At 38.1% G+C, this 23,210-nt stretch overlaps 2 protein-coding genes and 1 pseudogene across 2 annotated transcripts; 1 reads left to right on the top strand and 2 right to left on the bottom strand.

Moving 5' to 3' along the window:
* The window catches only part of LOC127663481 (transmembrane and coiled-coil domain-containing protein 6-like), a 31,652-nt pseudogene extending 29,807 nt beyond the window's left edge, over positions 1-1,845 (bottom strand).
* A 3,828-nt stretch (positions 1,846-5,673) lies between these two features.
* eif1ad (eukaryotic translation initiation factor 1A domain containing) lies at positions 5,674-12,993 on the top strand. The gene is made up of 5 exons (XM_052088983.1): positions 5,674-5,796; positions 6,123-6,240; positions 9,046-9,154; positions 11,473-11,581; positions 12,336-12,993. Exons 2-5 carry the CDS (start codon positions 6,154-6,156, stop codon positions 12,520-12,522), a joined length of 492 nt encoding a protein of 163 aa, XP_051944943.1. The 5' UTR covers positions 5,674-5,796; positions 6,123-6,153; the 3' UTR covers positions 12,523-12,993.
* Positions 12,994-15,362: 2,369 nt separating this feature from the next.
* si:dkey-160o24.3 (N-acetyllactosaminide beta-1,3-N-acetylglucosaminyltransferase 2) lies at positions 15,363-18,207 on the bottom strand. The gene is made up of 2 exons (XM_052089190.1): positions 18,062-18,207; positions 15,363-17,187 (listed from the first exon to the last, which is right to left on the bottom strand). The coding sequence occupies exons 1-2, from the start codon at positions 18,095-18,097 to the stop codon at positions 15,844-15,846; spliced, it is 1,380 nt and encodes a 459-aa protein (XP_051945150.1). The 5' UTR covers positions 18,098-18,207; the 3' UTR covers positions 15,363-15,843.
* Positions 18,208-23,210: the final 5,003 nt, after the last annotated feature.

Below are 23,210 nucleotides of genomic sequence, written 5' to 3'. Positions count from 1 at the left end.
CACCTGTAAATGCTCTGTTAGCTTTATCTCTCTACTTTTCTTAAATCATTCGTCTAGGTTTTAGCTAACATTAGAACAAATATTTTCATCCATTATCCATCACATTATACAGATCAGAAAAGCAGGAGACCCCATAAAACCCATAAACATGGAACCACAACGTTGTGTGTGTGTGTGCGCAATTATGAGTATGAGTGTTTTTTTAATAACATTTTGACCTTTTCTACAATTTTATGGTGAGGCATCTCAAAAAAACTGGATGTCTATGGGACTTCCAGATCTGTATATTGTGATAGAGGGTAGTAGAGAAAAACATATTTTTTGTGTGTGTTAGTTGGCAGTAAAAGTAGGCAACTTGATGAACTATTTAAGACCAAAAGTACTGTAGAGAGATACAAACAGAGCCAGTATTACAAGCTTTTGAAATTGAACATAAAAAGGGTAATGTTTCTGTTTTAGTAGGGACTTTTTTTGTAGCTTTGTGTATAAATACATGAAATTTTTTAAAAAAATTACATTGCCAGGTTCAGATCACCTCTGTGGAGTTAGTTAAGTTGATGTAAATCAGTGTTAAAAATTCAAAAGGGGTCGAATTGACACATAAGACCAAGGAAGGGTTCATTTGTTTAGCTTTTTGTTCCACATATGAATATGCACAAGTTTGTGATTGACTGAATGATTGATTAATGACTGAAATTCATTGAGAAACACTTTAATATGATATTGATGTGTTTTTCTTGACCAAGGCAGTTGGCTCAAAAATGTAAATACTTTATACTACTGAAAAATTGAGTGCCTTGCAGTATGCACAGTATATACAGTATGTTTGTGAAGTGGACAATGAATGACCAGCTCCATTCCATCCACAAGGTTTTCTCGAGCAACAGCACCTCCTAATGTTATTAAGACAGCAGTGCACTGTGAGAGGGCCCCTAGACAAGCAGCATTGAGTGATCCACATTACTGCAAACCAGAACATCAATGTCAAATTTCAACCTTCAAAGGAGAATTTATGTAATCTAAAAGAATGGAAAAATATGTTAAAAACAGGTTTGAAACCATTGTCCATTATTTTCTGGCACTGTTGAGAAACAAGCTTTAATGAATGAAGAAAAGGCCACCACACCTGCTGACTAAATAGTGCAAACACCACGCACACTCAATTGCTGCTCCAAACCCAAACGCTGATATCAAATGAGGGAAAATTCCATTGGCCATGACTGCTCTGTGGGGTGTAAAATAAAATAAAATTACAACACAATACAAGATCATGTTATTTGTCATGAACCACAGTATTATATTACATCATATCAGTTTCAGTTTTCTTGCAGTTTGGACGTGAGGAAGATAACTTATGGGATGATTTGTTCAGCAGCATCTTTACCCTGCTGCAACTGGTATGAGTTGAAGCCAACGGCCTGGTTTCTGCTCAGCTCAGAGGAACACCGAATGGTTTTACATACCACATACAAATTTAAACCTTGAGGTGATAATATAATGTTAGCAAACTAAATGTAAACGTACCTGAAAGCAGTTTGTCAGTGCAGAAATGAGCCAGGAGCTTCTCTCTAACTAAAGCGCTGTCAGGACACAGGTTTCCTAGAGTGTATAAACAGAGTTCCTAAAGGAAAACAGACTGAAGAGAAAAAGCTCAATGAAGTCTACTGCATCCCTCTGATACTGATTTTAAAGCAAGCTAGCCACTGACTGTCAGCTTAGTGCTCTGACAAGAGAGGTAGGTGAGGAGATACGGGCCAGCAGGCAGACAGGCCTGGCCAACGCTAGGGTGAGGAGAGTGAGACAGCTCATGGAGACAGTGTGCTGCTTCCAGCCGACACTGGGCATTATGACCACTGAGCTGCCCCAAACTGGAATACTATAATATTAAATTCTAAAACATTAATGTTGACTTAACAAAATAGTTTTTAAATAGTTTTAAAAGTTTAAAAACTACTTGTTGACAGTTGGGGTTTGAATTAAGGAGCATTTTGTTGGCAAATTGAACATTCCGTCAATGTAAGTCTATGGGATTGTTCTGATTTTTTATGTACCACTGTATGAAAACCTTAAGTCCCGACAGAGACCATTTAGCAGATATGGGACACATCTATTAAAATGAATGGGAGAAATTGGAACACTCAACTAAGAAGCTCCAATGGTCAACAGATGTAGAAATTAAGTCCCGCCTTACCATTAAAAGAGCCAATCACCTTTTAGATACAGACAACACCTGTCAATCTACTCGAGAACACGCATGCACAATAGCTCTATAAGCCGGATTTTTTGCGGAATATGAAAAAAAATCATATATAAAAATCACAATTTATGATTCCAGTATTGTCAGATTTTATTGCTGATTTGAAATAGGTTCTTTTTCTCCCCTTTTCACCCCAATTTGGAATGCCCAATTCCCAATGTGCTCTAAATCCTTGCAATGGCGTAGTGACTTGCCTTAATCCGGGTGGTGGAGGATGAATCTCAGTTGGCTCCACATCTGAGACTGTCAATTCACACATCTTACCACGTGGCTTGTTGATCCTGTTACCGCGGAGACATGTTGTGCATGTGTGGAGGCTTCACACTATTTTACGCGGTATCCACACACAACTCACCTCATTCCCCACCAAGAGCGAACCACATTATAGCATTATAATGGTGTGTCCTTACAAGACGAGTTTGTAGATTGTTCATGCATTCACTGCGAGAACATGACCATGGCAGCGTTGCAGTCACAGCTCTCCGCGTCGCTCCTTCTTCCCACGGATTGAGGACGACCCGGCTGGCGATGAAGGCAATTTGGGGATGACGACGGGCTCGGATTCGCCGGGCAAATCCCCACGAACCACCCTCCCCCCGGCACGCTCGCTTGCTTCCGTCCGAGCTCGGGATGAGTGCGGTTCGCCTCGCGGCCAGCCAGCATTCCCCCTTGAGCCCCGGAATTGGATGATGACATCGCCACTGCATCGGAGAGCGTCCAGCGTCTGAAGTGGAGGACTCGACTGGGCTGCCGCCTTGGGGCCAGCCCGCCCAGTCTGAGGCTGACACGCAGATGGCTGACATGCTTGCCCGGGCTGCAATGAGCGTGGGCTTGGACTGGAACCCTCCGTCCTCCCCACAGCCTTCATGGCTCGACGACTGGTACCTCGGCTCAGGGCACTGCTCCCATAAGTGCATGACAAGATAATACGGTTATGGAGGGCACCTTTTACTGCCCGGAACTGCCTTTACAAGGAGTGGACTGAGGCTGGAGTTACTGCATCAAGAGCCACCACACACAGACGGGTCCTGGACATGGGCTTCAAATGTCAAATGTCTTACCTGGGCTAAAGAAAAAAAGAACTGGTCTGTTACTCAGTGGTCCAAAGTCCTCTTTTCTGATGAGAGCAAATTTTGCATCTCATTTGGAAACCAAGGTCCCAGAGTCTGGAGGAAGAATGGAGAGGCACACAATCCAAGATGCTTGAAGTCCAGTGTGAAGTTTCCACAGTCTATGTTGGTTTGGGGAGCCATGTCATCGGCTGGTGTTGGTCCACTGTGCTTTATTAAGTCCAGAGTCAATGCAGCCATCTACCGGGACATTTTAGAGCACTTCATGCTTCCTTCAGCAGACAAGCTTTATGGAGATGCTGACTTCATTTTCCAGCAGGACTTGGCACCTGCCCACACTGCCAAAAGTACCAAAACCTGGTTCAATGACCATGGTATTACTGTGCTTGATTGGCCAGCAAACTCACCTGACCTGAACCCCATAGAGAATCTATGAGGCATTGCCAAGAGAAAGATGAGAGACATGAGACCAAACAATGCAGAAGAGCTGAAGGCCGCTATTGAAGCATCTTGGTCTTCCATAACACCTCAGCAGTGCCACAGGCTGATAGAATCCATGCCACGCCGCATTGAGGCAGTAATTAATGCAAAAGGGGCCCAAACCAAGTACTGAGTACATATGCATGATTATACTTTTCAGAGGGCCGACATTTCTGTATTTAAAATCCTTTTTTTTTTATTGATTTCATGTAATATTCTAATTTTCTGAGATTCTGAATTTGGGGTTTTCATAAGCTGTAAGCCATAATCATAAAAATTATATCAAATAAAGGCTTGAAATATCTTACTTTGCTTGTAATGAGTCTATATAATATATTAGTTTCACCTTTTAAGTTGAATTACTGAAATTAATGAACTTTTGCACGATATTCTAATTTTTCGAGTTTCACCTGTACATATTGCACCTATTGTATACTTAACACATTTTTCTGTTGAGTAGTTTGTAGCTTAGATAGCTACATTTGAGTAGCTTGCCCAACACCACCTTATGGTTTCAGAGTATAAGAAACCCCAGTTATTGAACTAATTTAAATTCACTAAGAAAATGCTTAGACCTAAACAAAAAGTCCTTTTGTTACTTTCTGCAATCAAAGCAACTGCAAAATTTTTTTCTCTCTTCCAAATACATGTTTTCAATGTATATTGTGCACACCTCCCACTTTCTTGAATGGCAAACTCATAAAATCCACTGATATATAAATAGAACTGGATTGCTGACACAATGGTAAACTGCCAACAGGAGGTGAAGACACTGGAAGTTTTCGAGTGGCCATTTTATTATGTTAAAATTAGAATTAGAGCCAAAACTTACCTCAGCGTGCTGCTTCAAGTTGAAGCTGTGACTTTAATCTTTAAATATCAGCTTATCTTGGTGTTAAATGAAGAGATTGCATGATTAAACTATTCTTTTTTTTTTACTTTGTGGAGCGAAGAAATTGTTTCACTTTGAAAAGTTTGATGCTGCTGCACTTGAGTGACAGCTCGTCACTCAAGTGGGAGCGTCTCATCAATAATCTCTCAATAAATTACACATTAATTCAAATTAAACCCAGTAATGTAACGACAGTAACGCCACACATTGTAAAGTAAAATTAAAACAATTTATTACAAATTAGCTAATTTTGCACAATTGTGCAGTTAACTTGCTTTACTTGAATCATTAAAATCGCTGGAATTGGTGCTTTTAGCTAATAATAATAAAAAAAAGCATATACATTTGCTGTGGTATTACAATAATTAATTTGCAAGAACAAATCTACAAATTAGAAAAAACTGTAAATTTGTTATTTTTTCATTACCCATTTAGCGATCTTGCCACCTGTGACCTCATTACACAGTATACATGTGACTTGACAGTGGTGTGCTGTGGTATTTTTTTATTCGTAAAAAGTGTGCAGTAGCAGAAAAGTTTGGGAAACACTTCCATATATTACTAATGAATGGAGAGCCGAAAAATGACAACTTCGCAAAATTGTATTTGACCTCTCTTATAAAACATCCAATTAGGAAAGGTGGTTAATTAATCACGTTTATTAATAAAAAGTGGTACTAACGTACTAAACTATCTCCTCCATTGATATCCATTAAAAAATAACAGCATCTGGTCTGCTCGCCAGTGTACAGCCGTGTTATGCGTTGTTTTGCTAACTGGAAAAAATAAATGTTTCCTCCCAACAAACATTTACCATGGTAAAAATATTCATTCATTGTGGGGTTTACTGTATTAACAATAACATTAGTAAGTATAATATTTTGGCGGAAGCTATGGTTACCTTTGTTGTAGAGTTGTGTGTTGTGTCGGACATGAGCTTTTATTTTGGAATTTCGAACTTCCGCTATTTCTCCAGTCACACTTGCGTTTGGCTTCATACTTCATAGAAGATACCTCGAGTAAACGCTAGCGATTCACCTCGATGCCGTTTGTAATACATCTTAGAGTAAATTCAGAGTTTTATAACGATTTTCAAGGTAGGTAATTTTACAAAATGTTATCTTTACGATGCAAGTAGTATATAATCTTAGACGTTAAAATGTATCATGTATTCAAACTGACTCAGCAGAAAGGCCACATGTTTATACAGCATTCTTTAATATAATGACTGTAGTGTTGTGCATTCATTCAGAATGTGGTATGTTTATTGATGCACGTGATGGGTACACACTATGTAATTGTTATTCTGGGGTGATAAACATATAGTTGCTTGTGATGATGTTATTTGGGAAAGTCTCACTTTGTTCATTCTTGACATTCCACACTATGTACCTATCGTAACTCGAATAATTCCCATTTTCAGGTGACAGTATTGTGAGAGATTTATATCCACCATGTCGAAGGCAACCAAACGCAAGCACGTAGTGAAAGAAGTTCTGGAGGATTGCGTCACACCCACTGAAGAGCAGCTCATCATGAGGGTACATCGGTCACCTGTCATCACACTTCTGATTTTTAATTTTAAATGGATTGCAACAGTGTAATCCAAGAGATTAAAAGGGACTGTACTTCAAGTTAGAAATGAAACAAACAGGTTTTATGTTACATCAGCTGTAATATTCATCTTTTGGACTTATATGGAGGAAATCATTTCTGATCAATTGGTTCTTGAATATTTTTTCCTCGACATTTATAAAGCCTTTGACAAGGTAGCACACCAACTTTGTCAAATATTTAGATTCTTTTGGATTAGGAAATAAAGTCATTAATGCCGTGAAAATGCTGTTTAGAAGTCTAGTTCTATAATATTGAATTTGCGCATCTTTAACAGAGAGATTACAATTTGTTTTAAATAAAAAGAAACCGACGAGTCATACCAGTTTAAATACAATTAAAACTTTTTCTAGCATTTCTGGGCTTAAACTTAATTGATCTAAATGTGAAATAATTTGTCTATATGAAACCTCAGAGACTCGTCGACAGTATACCAGCTCAAAATGATGTGAAGTATTTGGGAATTCATATAACAAGAATTTGATTATCAGAAAACATTTGAATTTCTCATCTGGACTGCTTAAAACTAGAAGTATATTTAACAACTGGCTTCAAATAGATAGGTCAATATTAAGTAGTCTTTTTGTCCAAGGCAGATGGATTATGTTTAGAAAAAATTGAAAGAAATTAGTATTCCTTGATATAATTTGAAGAAAAAAGAAAAGAAAAATCGTAAAAATTAAAGAAAAAGTTCTTGTAAATAAAAGATGTGATCAGGGTTCAAAATAAATACTATAAATACAATAGTTGCTTTTTGAAACAATCGGTTATCGTAAAATCCACTATCAGTCGACCTCTAGGAAACAGATAATATTTATTGCAGACTTATTTTCTAGTAAAGGGGATCTTTTATCGTGTAAAGAGTTTTGACTGTTTCCTTTTAAATTATGAGATATGCCAGAATCTATTTGTTGAGTAAATCCTTTAATAATACATTTATTTGACAATTATTGGATTCCAGAAATTCAAACTCCCCAATAGGAAAATTCTATTGGATCACCTTTATTGACTATATACATTGGAGAAAAACATGGATGTTACCATACAGCTATTGTATGTAAAGAAATTCTCTTCAAAATTGCACAGAATTTACCCTTGTAATGCACTACTCTCTAAGTACTGTGATGTGAGTGATACATCATGCACCTTTTGTGAAGACAAGAGTGAAAGCCTTGAGCACCTGTTCTTTGTGTGCAATGACTTCTGTTTTTTGGTGTGAATTAAGGATGCATTGTGGGGGTTTGGGTAGCTCAGCAAGTACTACCACACCTGGAGTCACAAGTTTGAATCTTGGGCATTCTGATTGACTCCAGTCAGGCTTCCCATGCAACCAATTGCTATGGTGGGTAGAGTCATGTTGGGTTAACCTCCTTGTTGTCGCTATAATGTGGTTCTCGCTGTAGGTGAGTTGTGCGTGGATGCCGCGGAGAAAAGTGTGAAGCCTCCACACGAGCTATGTCTCCGCGGTAATGCGCTCAACAAGCAACGTGATGAGATGCGCAGGTTGACGGATTCAGATGCGGAGGTAGGGCTGGGGCGGTATGGCTTTTTTCTAACCGCGGTTGAAAAGCAAGATATTCCCGCGGTATAGCGGTAAACCGCATTAAATACATTACATTGGATCAGAGAAGTCTTAGGCTACAGTAGCCTAGTAGTCAGGTTTGCCGATGTGCGTTACTATTTATTTATTTATTTTTATCCCTGTGCGCCAATCGGAAACGGACTTCACTGCTGATATTCTGGGGATACAACATAGCCAATAGGCTATAGCCTACTAGGGACTTTAGCCTTTAAAATATCTTTGCTGCATTGGATCAGTCTCCTTTCTAGAACAGCCAAGAGCTTTCTAGCCTCGCGGCAGCAGCGCCTTGCATCGCTCAGACCTTAAAACAGTCAGCGCCGCGGATGCGGTTTTGAAAATTTATCAAAAAGCGTTGGTGCGGACAGATGAGTTTTGTGATGCGGTTGCGGATTAAATAATAATAGCCCATCCGCGCATCTCTAATACAAATGGAATGTTATTATGTGTCATGGAACATTGCGCTCCCCAACTCGCGAAAGGTCGGATTTGCTCCATATTTTGATAAGTTTTGTTTAGAAAACCTTGAATCCATGTAGGCTAATATCATTAGACATAATCCATATCATTAGAATCAATGAATCCATGTCATTAGACACAACGAATCCATGTCATTAGACACAACGTGCACACATGTGCAGGCCAATGTTTTTTTTGTTTTTGTTTTTTTGCGGTGACGACGGTGACAAGCTCAGACCCGCGGTTGGAGTCACGTGACCGCGGTATTGCGGTAATGCGGTAACCGTCCCAGCCCTATGCGGAGGCAACTAAGATTTGTCCTCTGCCACCCAGATGGAGGCGAGTTGCTACGCCACCACAAGGACTTAGAGCACATTGGGAATTGGGCATTCCAAATTTGGGAGAAAATCCAAAAATAAATAAAGTATGCATTGTTTTTCCAGTTTAATGTTGAGCTATAATTTTTATCTTTAGGACAGTTTTGTTATTATATATAAAACAAAAATTCATATTTCTCTTCAACTTTAATGTTTGTACGCTTACACTGTTTAATTCTGTATGTTCACAATTGTTTTATTGGAAAAAATGAGGGTGCATTGGCAATAGAGTTTTGAATGTGCTTTTGGGATGTGAGAGAAATTGTCAAGGCAAATGTACATCTCTAATAATCTCATGCCCCATGTGTATCACACAGGTCTTGGGAAGTAACGGCAATAACCTCCATGAAGCTGTGACCGACAGTGGTGAGAAATTTCTGATCAGCATGCCTACAAAGTTCCGCAAGAACATCTGGATCAAACGCGGTAAGTTTTTTTTATGGAATTTTCTGTGGGTTTTTATAATGGCAATTTTGAATTTATGAGTAAAATAATATCTGTGGTGAAAACGTTTTGCTCTAGAATGTAAATTGCACACGTCATACCTCAATAGTGGATTTTGAAGCTGTCGTGTTTTTTTAAAACCGCATGTTGCTAGATAAGGACTACGATGCTTTTCCATTTCATCTGGCATGTACACTCAAATGCTTGTGGTATTTGTAGTCCTTATTTAGCAACTCATTGGCAACAAACATTGGGGGGAAAAAACACAGCAACTTCAAAATTCACGTTCAAGATATGACTGTTTAATTTATGTTATTGAACAAAACATCTATGTACCTTTGTTATGTTTACCACAGACCTTATTTTACACACAAAAATAAAATATTATAAAAAACTAGAACCCATGGCTGATTAGACTTCTGGATTTGTCTACAAATTGAACTGCTCTCTTCTTATATTAAAAGTAGGGCCCTATGAAACCTGTTTATTTTTTACCAAATTCTGTGTTTTCACTTTTATTTTCTCTGAATTCCGGGTTTTAAAGTTTCATTACATTTTATCATTTAAAAAAAACTGTCTAATCAAATGAATTTATAGAATTTTAATAAACTGAAAACAGAACAATTACTTATCAACATTTCAATGAATTATTTGTATTAAATGAAGAGCTTCTAAACTGATCCTCACTGCACAATACAAAACACAACCTTTGAGTTTGTTTTTTTTAATGTATTTGTTATGTCAGATACAGTGCTGCACAGTAGAGCAGTGTTTCCCAAACTTTTTCTGCCACTGAACAATTTTTACAAATAAAAAATACCACAAAGTGGCATTCAACATCCTAGTGTATAGTCAGGACATTAATAACATGAAAAATTACAATTTGAGAATTTTTTTTTTTTAGAACTTTTTAAACGCCTTCAAAGAGTTCTCATCAAAAAATCCTCCACGTGCAGCAATGACAGCTTTGCAGATTCTTGGCATTCTAGCTGTCAGTTTGTTCAGATACTCCGGTGACATTTCACCCCACACTTCCTGTAGCACTTGACATAGATGTGACTGTCTTGTCGGGCACTTCTCACGCACCTTACAGTCTAGCTGATCCCATAAAAGCTCAACATGGTTCAGAGGCAGAAAACTCTTTTCCAATTATCTGTTTTCCAATGTCTGTGTTTCTTTGACCACTCTAATCTTTTCTTTTTGCTTTTCTGTTTCAAAAGTGGCTTTTTCTTTGCAATTCTTCCCATAAGGCTGCACACCTGAGTCTTTTCTTTGCTGTTGTACATGAAACTGGTGTTGAGCGGGTAGAATTCAATGAAGCTGTCAGCTGAGGACATGTGAGGCGTCTATTTCTCAAACTAGAGACTCTGATGTACTTATCCTCTTGTTTAGTTGTACATCTGATCTTCCACATCTCTTTCTGTTCTTGTTAGAGCCAGTTGTGCTTTGTCTTTGAAGACTGTAGTTACATCTTTTATATGAAATCTTCAGTTTTTTTGGCAATTTCAAGCATTGTATAGCCTTCATTCCTCAAAACAATGATTGACTGACGAGTTTATAGAGAGAGGTTTTAATTTTTTTATTGTTGCCATTTTTGACCTAATATTGACCTTAAGACATGCCAGTCTTACTGTCATACTGTGGCAACTCAAAAACAAACACAACGCTTCGTTTAATGAACCAAATAGCTTTCAGCTGTGTTTGATATAATGGCAAGTGATTTTCTAGTACCAAATGATCAATGATTACTCAAGGATAAGGTGTTGGAATGATGGCTGCTGGAAATGGGGTGTGTCTAGATTTGATCAAAAATAACTTTTTTCAAATAGTGACGGTGCTGTTTTTTTTACATCAGAAAGACACTTGTACATGTCCTGACTCTACTTTGTGATCAGTTTAATGCCACTTTGGTGAATTAAAGTACCAATTTCCTTCCGAAACATCAAAATCTGTACATTATTCCAAACTTGTTGCCACCAGTGTGTGTGTGTGTTTTGGTGGCACATGGGGGACCTTCATAAGGCAGGTGGTTTTAATGTTGTGGCTGATCCGTGTATAAGACCATAATTTGTTTAATTAAATGTCAGCCTTTTTGTGGTTTAATGGTCACACTAGGACATATCACAATTTTAATTTGATTATTTGTGCATGTATACATTAATTTTATCCCAAATTTTTCCATTTCCATGGCATTCCGTATTCTGTAGTTAATTCAGTTTTTTTTTTACCTGGAATCTGCGATTCCGTCAGTGTTTTCTGCAAATCATAGGTCTCCAAAAACATTTGCTTCTCTCTTTTAGGGGACTTTGTCATCGTTGATCCCATCAAAGAAGGTGGAAAGGTGAAAGGAGAAATCAGCTCTATTCTTTATCGGGACCACATGCAGTACCTGAGGAAACTTGGTGTCTGGTAAGGCCATTGCGTGTCTTTTTAACCTCCCAAAAATGTAAATTCTCTCATGATTTACTCCCCCTCATGCCATCACAGATGTGTATGGTTTTCTTTTTCTGCTGAAAACAAATTAAGATTTTTAAAAGAATATTTCAGCTCTGTAGGTCTATACAATGCAAGTGAATGATGGCCAGAACTTTGAAGCTCAAAAAGGCAGCATAAAAGTAAATCCATAAGACTCCAGTTGTTTAATCCATATCTTCTGAAGCAATATGATAGGTGTGGGAGAGAAACAGATCAATATTTAAATCTTTTTTTTACTGTTAATCTCTACTTTCACATTCTTTTGTTTTTGGCGATTCACATTCTTCATGCATATTGCCACCTACTGGGCAGAGAGAAGAATTTATAGTAAAAAAGGTCGAATTGATCTGTTGTGGTGTTTTACTAATATTGCTGTTGCTTAAACATCCTGACCTGCCCAACATTGTAACATTGGCATTTTTGCAATTCAGTTTGGTGTCACTAGTGTTGCAGAAATGACACACTTCACCTTGAATCAAATATCTGATTCAATGGTATAAATGTGAGTGAAAATTGTCATTGCTCTTAGTCAGTCGTCACTGCTGTTTATATATGACTGTATATTGTATTTGCTCCAGTATTGCTTTTAATCCCAACAATGAGGATTCCTGTTAACATGTTTTTCAATATCTGTTGAACAAGTAAAAGCTAAAATGTGTTTAGTAAACTGTAGTCACACTTCACACAGGCCAGAAGGATTCCAGGAAGGCTGCACATCCAGTGAGAGGAACAAGGGATTAACATATGAGAAAAGCGAAAGGAAAACTGAGGAGGAGGGTGACAGCGACTCCGAGGATGATGACAGTGATCTCTTTGTAAACAACAATCGTGCCACGGTTCTCTATAGCGAGAGTGATGAAGAGACTGATGAGTAAAATAAAGAGGAAGATGAAAGAATAAAAAATGGCCTGTAATTGCAGAAATATTGGATATGTATACAATAGCATGACCAAGATTAGAGATTTCAATGATAATGCAACCTACATTGGGATTTTAAACCTGAATAATACCAGTGATGCGTGAGACTCAGGGTTGGAATTAGTTTTTTTTTTACATTTAATTTGTGTTTCAAATCACAAACTAATTTCTTTTTGTTAAAAGAAAGATTGTGTATCATAATTGTAAATAAGCTTGTTATAAACTTGATTACTTTTGTATGCTCATTTTTTCTCCTACATTTGTCAAATAAAATGTATATATCAGAATGACATCTGACAATAGTAGTAGATTCACAGTGAAATGATCGATATATAAGGGTCATTGATTAGTGAGGTGTTTTTTTTTTTTAATAACTTTAAAAATGTCAAGCGGTGTAACAATCAAGGTTAATGTATTAAAGGAATAGTTCAGCCAAAAATGAAGATTCTCATTTACTCATGCCATCCCAGATGTGTCTGACTGACTTCTGCTGAACACAAATTAAGAATTTGAAAGAATGTCTCCACTCTGTCGGTCCATACAATGCAAGTGAATGGTGACCTGAACCTTGAGCCTCCAAAAACCACAAAGGCAGAAAAAAATAATCCATGACTTCAGAAGAGATATGATAGGTGTGAATGTTTCAAAAGCAAAGTCTTTTTATAAACTGCCATAACATAAAATTTGTAACACAATTAATTGTAAGTCAAGCTTATATAATGTAAGTGATATAAAAATAGACAAAACACAAAAGGAACACAATGAAAATTGAGACATTAAGTTTCCCCGTGAAATTTTGCCCAATGGTATAAATTAAGTCAAACAAATAAAATATATATAAATATATAATGCATCAAGAGGAGAATTGAGACTTAAGATTTCCTTCTTGAATTTCTCTCAAAATGTCACTTTAGGTAGGAGTCCATTCTAGAATTGGCAAGATTTGTCTTCATGTGTGATAATGAACATGCATTTTATTTTTCTCAAATGAGAGCTTCTAATATGTTTAAAACTTTACATTGAATGTCCTTTGTATTCTGTGCATTCATGAATAACTTCTATTTTATAAGCTTGACTTGGACGCTATGAATGTTTATAAAAAGACCTTGCTTTTGTCACTTTACTTGAAGCATACCTAATATAAATACATACACCGATCAGCCAAAACATTAAAACCACCTGCCTAATATAGAGTAGGTCCCCCTCCTGCCGCCTAAACAGCACCAACCCACATCACAGAATAGCATTCTGACATTATAACAATGTTATAAATACAATGTTGAGAAATACACAAACCAGCCCGTCTGACACCATAAATCATGCCACGGTCCAAATCACTAAGATCCATGCATTTATCTAATCAGCCAATCATGTGGCAGCAGTGCATACAATCATGCAGATACTGGTGATGAGCTTCAGTTAATGTTGACATCAACCATCAGAATGGGGAAAGTTTTGATCTCAGTGATTTGGACTGTGGCATGATTGTTGATGCCAGGCGGGCTGGTTTGAGTATTTCTGTAACTGATGATCTGGGATTTTCACACACAACAGTCTCTAGAATTTACTCAGAATGATGTCAATAACAAAAAACATCCAGTGAGCGGCAGTTCTGCAGATGGAAACACCTTGTTGATGAGAGAGGTCAACAGAGAATGGCCAGACTGGTTCAAACTGATAACGTCTACAGTAACTCAGATAACCCCTCTGTACAATTGCTGTGAGAAGAATATAATGTCAGAATGCTCTTCTGAGATGAGGGTTGGCGCTGTTTTCTGCAGCTTGAGGGGGACCTACACGATATTAGGCAAGTGGTTTTAATGTTGTGGCTGATCGGTAAAATTTGATGTTGGCCATGTTATTTGTTAAAAAATGTATAATAGTAGACTATTCCAAACTACTTATGCCAACATTTCTTTTTTCAAGGATTTCAGCTTTTAATGAGACTGTTTTTACTGTCTCCAGACAATTACACCACTTAGACATTTTTGCATCAGAAAAAAATATCAAACTGACTTTGAACTGCCAGCAGACATATCATCCTGTAGCTATAAACTGGTTGCCCACTGAAACCAAGCAGGGTTGTGCCTGGTCAGAACCTAGATGGGAGACCTCCTGGGAAAACTAAGGTTGCTGCTGGAAGAGGTATTAGGGAGTCCAGCAGTGGGTGCTCACTATACTGTACACTATACTGTAAAAAAGCACCATCCTTCGGATGAGACGTTAAATCAAGGTCATGACTCGCTGTGGTCATTAAAAATCCCAGGGCACTTCTTGTAATGAGTAGGGGTGTAACCCCGATGTCCTGGCCAAATCTCTTGGCTCTCATCAATCATAGCCTCCTAATAATCCACATCCACGAATTGGCTCTAAAAATCTACTATGTCCTCCTCATTAATAGCTGGTGTGTGGTGAGCATACTGGCACACTATGGTGGTTGAGGAGATTGCCCCTATACTATGTAAAGTGCTTTGAGTGTCTAGAAAAGCACTATATAAATGTAATGTTCAGAGGTGAGAAGCAGATCAATATTTCAGCCCTTTTTTTTTTTTTAACTGTTAAACTCCACTTTTACTTTCACATGCTTTTGTTTTTGCCGATTCACCTTCATAGAGCATATTGCCACCTACTGGGCAAGGAGAAGAATTTATAGTAAAAAAGGACTTAAATATTGATCTGTTGTGGTGCTTTACAAATAGACTTTGAACTGCATTCTAGTGTATTTCTAAATATGTTTACAAATCTGGACAAAAAGGAGTATTAAAATAACTGACCCATAGAACTAGAAGTGAGATAACACATAGTTTTATAAAAGTACAAGAATTATAACCCCTTTGAGAAGCAGCAAAATGATTTCAATTATAAAAAAAGTTACAAAGATTTAAAACTACATAGCAAAAAGCCTTCAAGTATGAGTTCAAAATTAATACAACACACCATGTAATGTATAACAGCAAAAAAGCTTTTCAAGTTGAGGAAGAAAGCTAATAGCTTGTTTAAGACACACATCAGGGGGTGACCAACCCTGCTGGAGAGAGCACACCTGATCAATGTGTAATCAAACACACCTGAACCAGTTTATCAAGGTCTTTAGGATTTTAGGATGTTGGAGCTAAACTCTGCAGGAAGGTAGCTCTCCAGGAGCAGGGTTGGTCACCCCTGCAGTACATTATGACTGTTTGGCATTTAAATACAGGTAATTTAAATCTGCTGGGTGACAACTTGATTTGACTAACAAAAAAACCTGTTGAGACTTGGATATAGTCCACTTCAATCAATCAACTCCTCAGTGATGCATTTCTACATCTGGAGCTGGGCGTCGACGTTTCAATCCAAAGTCTGAACATTTCAGCTGGGCTGCGCTTGTGCACTAGGAGGATGGTGTGATTTGCACAGGGATCCTTGGACTCTTCTTTGGGGAAGTCAAAGGTGAGGAAGGCAGGGTGGTTGATAGGGTAGACCCCTAGTCTTTTTAAGCACATGCCCAGGTAAACGTCATCAATAGGGAATAGGTGAACCCATTGTGACACCTCCAAAAGCCGATGGGCCAGAGAACCGGAGTAAACCACTCCTCCTCCACCAGGATATGATGGGTACAAGCCTTTGTAGAAGCTCTCCGGGATGTAGTACTTAGCCTCGTTAGAGCGTATCGGCATTGCATTGTTTATTATATCCCCTACAACAAACCCCTCCATTTCATTTGTCTCCGTAGACTCTTTCAAGTGTCTTTCATCAGCCTTTTCCTTCTCTTTCAGCAAATAGTCTAGGACAGCAGGCATCCTAACAAAGACATCATCATCGCCCTTAAAGATGAAGTGGGCATGTGGGCAAAGCCTTGAGAACCAATCCCAGAACAGCACATCCTTCAGTGTAAGGTTGAAGAAAGTATCCATAAAGTCCCACTGGATGATATCGGCATATTTATTAGCCTCTAGTTGTAATTCCTTTTCAGTACGCAAGTCTTCTGTCTTCCCCAAAAGAAAGACCCTGCGAACAAGTCCTTGTCTTCCTTGGCCCTTTACCATTCCTGTACGCCCCCATGTTTGTCTTATTGCTTCCCTGTTCTCAAAGTTCGCAGTCTGAGTTTTGATGGCCATGAGCAACATTGGAGCCTGAATCTTTGCCAGCGGTCCGTGGTTGCACACATCTTTAGGGGCAATGATTAGCGGATAATCTCGACAGTGCATGGTGGCGACAAAATTTTTCATCTGGGTTGGTAGAGTTGAGTAATCAGGAATTTTACTGATTATCGCAGAATCCGGAGAACATCCAGTCCCCTTTCCTGTGGCCAAATTACTGGAGACATGTGCAGAATTAGCCAGTCCAGGCCTCAGGATTGGGTTATTCTGGCGATCTGTAACATGCTGGATAAAGTTCCATAGTGCTCCACTTTCTAGCTCGGTCCTCCAGAAGGACTTCTTGGGGTGGGGAGCCAGATCACTGGAGTGTTTAAGCCCACTGGCAACAAATCGTAGCGGTAGCACAGAAACTTTGGGTGTGCTGTATTTAATGGCAAAGAACAAAGCTATTGTGACATAGAGGTAGACTGGGAGCAGCAGTATGCATGGTGAACAGCAACACAGGATCCGGCGGCGATATCGACACAAACATGAAGCCATATACTGAGGAAAGAACGAATAAAAGACAGGTGTTACTGTAATAATAACAGTAGATAATTCAGATATCATCATCATCATCATCATCATCAGGTAACAGGTAATTTAGTACATTTGTAATTAAAAATGGGTTAGTGCAACCCATTTACCATGGTAATCATAGTGCAAAATGTCATAAATAAAGGAGCTTTAACAATTGTATTTTGGTGGAAGCTGTTTACCATAATTTTGAAAGGGCATGTTATATAAAATAATAGAATATATAAAAATAGTGACTTTATAGAGTAAAACTTACAGCATGAAATCTAGCAAAATATAGCATCAAAATCGTTTTTTAAAAAAATGTTTTTTACTGAATTTATTTTACTATATAAATATAGCTATATAAAGATATAACTTAAAATTATATTTTACTTTGTAATTAAAAACTATACTTAAAGTATAGTTTTATTTTTTTATAGAAATAAATGAAGATATCATTTATATAAAAATATTTATAATGGCAAAAAACTACACTTGCAAAATAACAGGTTTTGCATAAAATTATTTAGCATAAAATGAAGTAGCCCAATATGCAGCATATTTTTAAACTAAATGAAGATATAATTTATTTTCAAATAGTTTTAATTTTAATTTAAACTATTGTTAAAAAAAAGTTGTATATATTTTTTGTCAAATAAAATTCTTACAAACATACTTTTTTACCTACCAAATAAGAGATTTTGATCTCATTCTGACAAATCACAAAGGCAAAACGTTTAAATGTGTAAAACCATAGCGAAAATGTTATTATTTTCTTTTATCTCTGTATTTATATATTTATATAAGTATTTAGACTTGATTGGTACAAAGCCAAACGATTTTCATTCAAGAAACTTACCACGTTTTGTTCTGGTGATAGATTTTCGCTTGTCATTCACACCGCCGCAACAATCATGAATGAAGCATGCGGGAATTTCAAATAGTCCATACACCCATACGAAAAAAACAAATACAATCCGCCGTGTTCAACGGTAAACTCGTGTGACTCGTGCAGAGCTTGTGAAGTGACCGTGCCGCTCTCAGGTGCGAAACTCACCTGTGTGTGTGTGAGGCCACGCCCACGATACTCGTCATCAAATTAAAGCTGTAGTGATAGGATTATTATGGCAATAGGCAAAACGAACCCATGATTCGTAAAATAATCAGATGATATTCACACATAGCAATGCATCTTCTGATAGATTGCTCCTTATTGTGCTTTCATTCACCTATCAAATGTGTTATTTGACTAGTGTGATGGGTTATCATTACTGAAATGTTTGCCTTACAGAAAACCTAACTGAGACCTTAGACCCTTAAAAATACCTTTTTTACCATTTTTAAAGGTAAGTGGTGGCACACAATTGATTTAAATTCTGGGATCTCCAAGTTAATTTTTTTTTGTTTTTGAAATGTCTTCTCTCTGTCATTCTGGTTTGTCTAGAAAATCAGCTTTTGAATGCTGTTCAATGATGGGAAAACTAAATCCATTTAGTATTTTAACACAAGGCAGTATTGTGTAAACACAAATTTAACATCTATTGATTACAAACTACAACTATCTGGCCACTCCCTCCAAACAAAATGTGAAGAGAGAACCTCAGCTGAAACTTTTTGTAATTGATTTCAAATTTTAAAAAAATAATTTTTCCTCCCCTTTTCTCCCAATTTGGAATGCCCAATCTCCAATATGCTCTAAGTCCTCGTGGTGGCATAGTAACTCACCTCAATCTGGGTGGCAGAGATCAAATCTCAGTTGCCTCTGTGTCTGAGACCATCAATCCGCACATCTTATCACGTGGCTTGTTGAGCGTGTTACCACAGAGCAGGACTTGATTGGGAAGAGAAATCGGCCTGATATTTTACACGGCCAACTGTTGGGGCAAAATGTTGTAGAGAGGGGTTGTTCGCTGTCCTTTTCTGCATATTGCGGCATCGTTTTGTTGTCCGTACTGCATAACGCGGCGGCTCATTGTTGCTTATCGAGGCCCATTCCGCACGTTTCGCGGCCGACCCACCGGCACGCTCCGTTCTCCCGATGGATATTCCGCCCCAGATAGGCCCAAAACTGCGTCGGCCCACCGGGAAAATGCCCGGTATGCCAGATTACCAGTCCAGCCCTGCCGTAGAGACATAGCGCATGTGGAGGCTTCATGCTATTCTCCGCGGCATTCACGCACAACTCGCCACACACCCCACATAGAGTGAGAACCACATTATAGTGATCACGAGGAGGTTGACCCATGTGAATGTACCCTCCCTAGCAACCAGGCCAATTTGGTTGTTTAGGAGACCTGGCTGGAGTCACTCAGCACACCCTGGATTTGAACTCATGACTCCAGGGGTGGTAGTCAGCGTCAATACTCGCTGAGCTAATCAGTCCCCCAAAATATATTTGAAATGAATCAAAAGAGCAAAATGTTATAATGTAAAAGGGTCATTGACAAATATTTGGATATTCGAGGTGTTAAAAATGGAAAAATATTTTTAAAATAACTGTTTAAACAAATTTGTCAGGTTTGCATCAGTTTAGTTTTTGTGTTCATATAAGTTTCATTCGTTTTTGAAAAACATTTCTAGCAATACATATGTACATAAAACATTGCTTTGAATATAGTACATAGGCTATATCTATCTGTCTGTCTGCCATCCGTTTGTCATCCATCCATCGGTCGGTCAGTCTTCTGTCTGTCTGTTTATCATCTGTCTGTCTGTCTGTCGGCCGGTCTGTCCGTTCATCCGTCCATCATCTGTCAGTCTGTCTGTCTGTCTGTCTATCTCTGTCTTATACAAATATCATAGAAAAAGAAAACTTTTAGATCACTTTGGTTTTAATAATTAATTTTCCTCAATTCCTTTTACTATCACTCAGAAGTAAAAACCTATGTGGGAACCACCAGAAAAAAATGTGTCCCCTTTTATTAAGAAAATGATTCAAAGAGATTGAAATGTCTAAAAAGAAAATTTCTATAATCAGGATTCTATGGATAACTTAACAATGAAACAACGCAGGACTTTAAAGTTTTTAAAATCAAACTGGAATATTGTTGTAAAACCAGAAGTTAAAGGTTCAGCCATAGTAATTATGGATAGCAGCCAATATCTTATAAAAGCAAATTGTCAATTAAGTTCTCTTTCAAATTCCGTACAGGAAGAGACCCAAAAAACACATAAGACAAGTAGTAAATACTGTATGAGATTAAGATACCATGGACATGGACGGTTCCCTTTGAAGTTCCGTGTGGTCGACCCAAAGTATCGTACTATTGCTTTGAGTAATGTCGGGTGGCAGAAAATACTGATTATTTTTTAAATCCTCCATCACAGAAGCATCCCAGTTACATAAAGGATACATTTCATTTTGTGCAGTGACTTATTGTAGTGACTGAAAATACATTTTTGTATTCTATTGGTATTGATAGTACTGCTACAGCCTTGGGACTCAAGGAATAAAGAACATATTTGAGCAGTGGTGATATCTCAGGGCCAGCAAAGCCTTATCTGCTGGCCTAACATGCCAAATAAATCAATATTATTAATCCTATCATTCTCAATCACATTTTTGCCTTTGTATTTTTAACCACTTTCCACTATTAATTAATCTACACACAAATAGAGAAAAACAAAAAGATTATCCAGTCAGAATTTATTCCTTGATGCTTACAAGCAAAGTGTGACAACTGTTTCACAAATCACATGCCCGAAGCAGCAGATGAGTTTGAGACCCCCCCACACCCCCAGCCTTCAGAATTTCTACAGAATCCCTCAACAGTGCAAATGAATGAGCAACTAAAGTCAGATTGTCATATTCATCAGCCAATCAGATTGATTTATTTGTTCTTGGTGGGTGTGATCTTAAGGATATGTTCCTGTGTACGTCCTGATTTTGCCAAGTGGTTGTTGTTCCCGTGTACGTCCTGACCCGAGGTCAACATCGTGTAACAGAGAATAAAGCTGTGATGACTCGAGCTCAACATTGATAATATGGTCTGAGCACAACTTCGTGTAACAGAGAATAAAGCAGCGATGACCTGAGGTCAACATTGATACGATGGTCTGAGGACAACATCGTGTAACAGAGAATAAAGCAGCGATACCTGAGGTCAACATTGATACGATGGTCTGAGGACAACATCGTGTAACAGAGAATAAAGCAGCGATGACCCGAGGTCAACATTGATACGATGGTCTGAGGACAACAGACATTGTTTAGTATTGGCTTGGTGGCTTGCTAGCTTGGTCATGTTTTCTTGCTAGCTAAGTTTTAGTTGTTGTTTTGTAGCTAGGCATGCTTTAAACCCTATTAACATCAGATTTTTTCAGTTTGAGCCAGAAAGTTAGCAATGCTCATCAGTTTTGGCTGGTTGCATACCTGACTATGCAGTATTGCTTCAGTAGTTGGTCTTTTACGAGTAACTCAATTCTTAAGTCAATAGAAATACTACATAAGAAGGCGATAAAAGTGTTTGATAAAAAACCCCTTTCATTTCACCACTGTAATATAAATAAGAAACATAATCTATTGAGTTTTTAAAAATTGTAATTTTTTTTAAGTATGCGTGCTTTGTTTATAAGGTCTGGCATGGCCTTGCTCCACCTCCATTGAAGGAGTTTATTAAACAGAGGGGAGATTGTGGTATTGGTACCAGGTCTGTCAGTAGAGTGGACTGGGAAGTACCAAGTAGGCGAACATCCTTTGGCCAGAAAGTTTTATCAGTGATGGGGAGCAAATATTTTAATAGTTTGCCACAGTCAATACGACAATGTTCTACTTATCACACTTTTAAAGAACATCTTAAGGAGTGGCTTATGAAAAATCAAGTGTGTATACATTTTTCTTAGTAATTTTTGTGATGTGTTTTTATGTATTGTGTTTTTTAGTTGAGTCTTGTGTATATTGAGTATTTGTTATTTGTGTGTACCTGCCTAGGGACTACGGACGTAAATTAGCAATACTGCTATAATCCGGCTTGTTTACATCTTGTATTCTGTACAAATGTTCATCAACATGCTTTGTCCCTATCAAATAAAAAAAAAATAAAAAAAAAAAACTCACCTATGCAAACTAATGTTACCTTACTTCCATGGTGGAAAAATACTAATCTAAATAGCAAATATGCATTTTATTATCATCATAATAATAAAGCAGCAGTATCACAGTATCATAAGAAAATATGAAAACTCTGATGTCGTTCTCACCTTGTAACTCGCGCCTTTTTCAGGACGTGCAACATTAGTTAGTGCAACATTCTGCATATAAGTTTCTATCTTGGTATCTTTTAACAAATTCTGCTACTTTGAGTAGTCCCAGTGTACAAACTTTTACATATGGGTCGCCAGGAGCCGGGCAAAAGTTTATATTCTTTTTTTAGTGATCATTCAGTTGCAAGTCAATCAGTCAGTCAGTCTGCCTGCCTGTCTGTCTGTCACCATCCATCTGTCAAACCATCCCTTTGTCTGTCTGTCCGTCATCTATCTGTCTGTCTATCTATCTGTCTGGCTGTCTCTCAGTCGGTCGGTCACCGTTCATCCATCCATCCCTCTGTCTGTCTGCCTGACTTGTCAGTCTGCCATCCATCCATCCATCCATCCATCCATCCCTTTGTCTGTCTGTCCGTCATCTATCTATCTGTCGGTTGGTCCATCCATCCATCCATCCATCCCTTTGTCTGTCTGTCCGTCATCTATCTATCTGTCGGTTGGTCCATCCATCCATCCATCCATCCCTTTGTCTGTCTGTCCGTCATCTATCTATCTGTCGGTTGGTCCATCCATCCATCCATCCCTTTGTCTGTCTGTCCGTCATCTATCTATCTATCTATCTGTCGGTCGGTCGGTCGGCCGGTCACCGTCTGTCTGTCCATACATCCCTTTGTCTGTCTGTCTGTCATCTATCTATCTATATGTCGGTTGGTCCATCCATCCCTTTGTCTGTCCGTCATCTATCTATCTATCTGTCTGTCTGTCTATCTATTTTTTTATAAAATAATAATAATGAATATTCTTCA

This window comes from Xyrauchen texanus, chromosome 23, assembly GCF_025860055.1.
Source record: "Xyrauchen texanus isolate HMW12.3.18 chromosome 23, RBS_HiC_50CHRs, whole genome shotgun sequence".
Lineage (NCBI taxonomy): Eukaryota > Metazoa > Chordata > Actinopteri > Cypriniformes > Catostomidae > Xyrauchen > Xyrauchen texanus.
The sequence above is the reverse complement of the archived record's forward strand: the minus strand, read 5'-3'. Positions and strand labels throughout refer to the sequence as shown.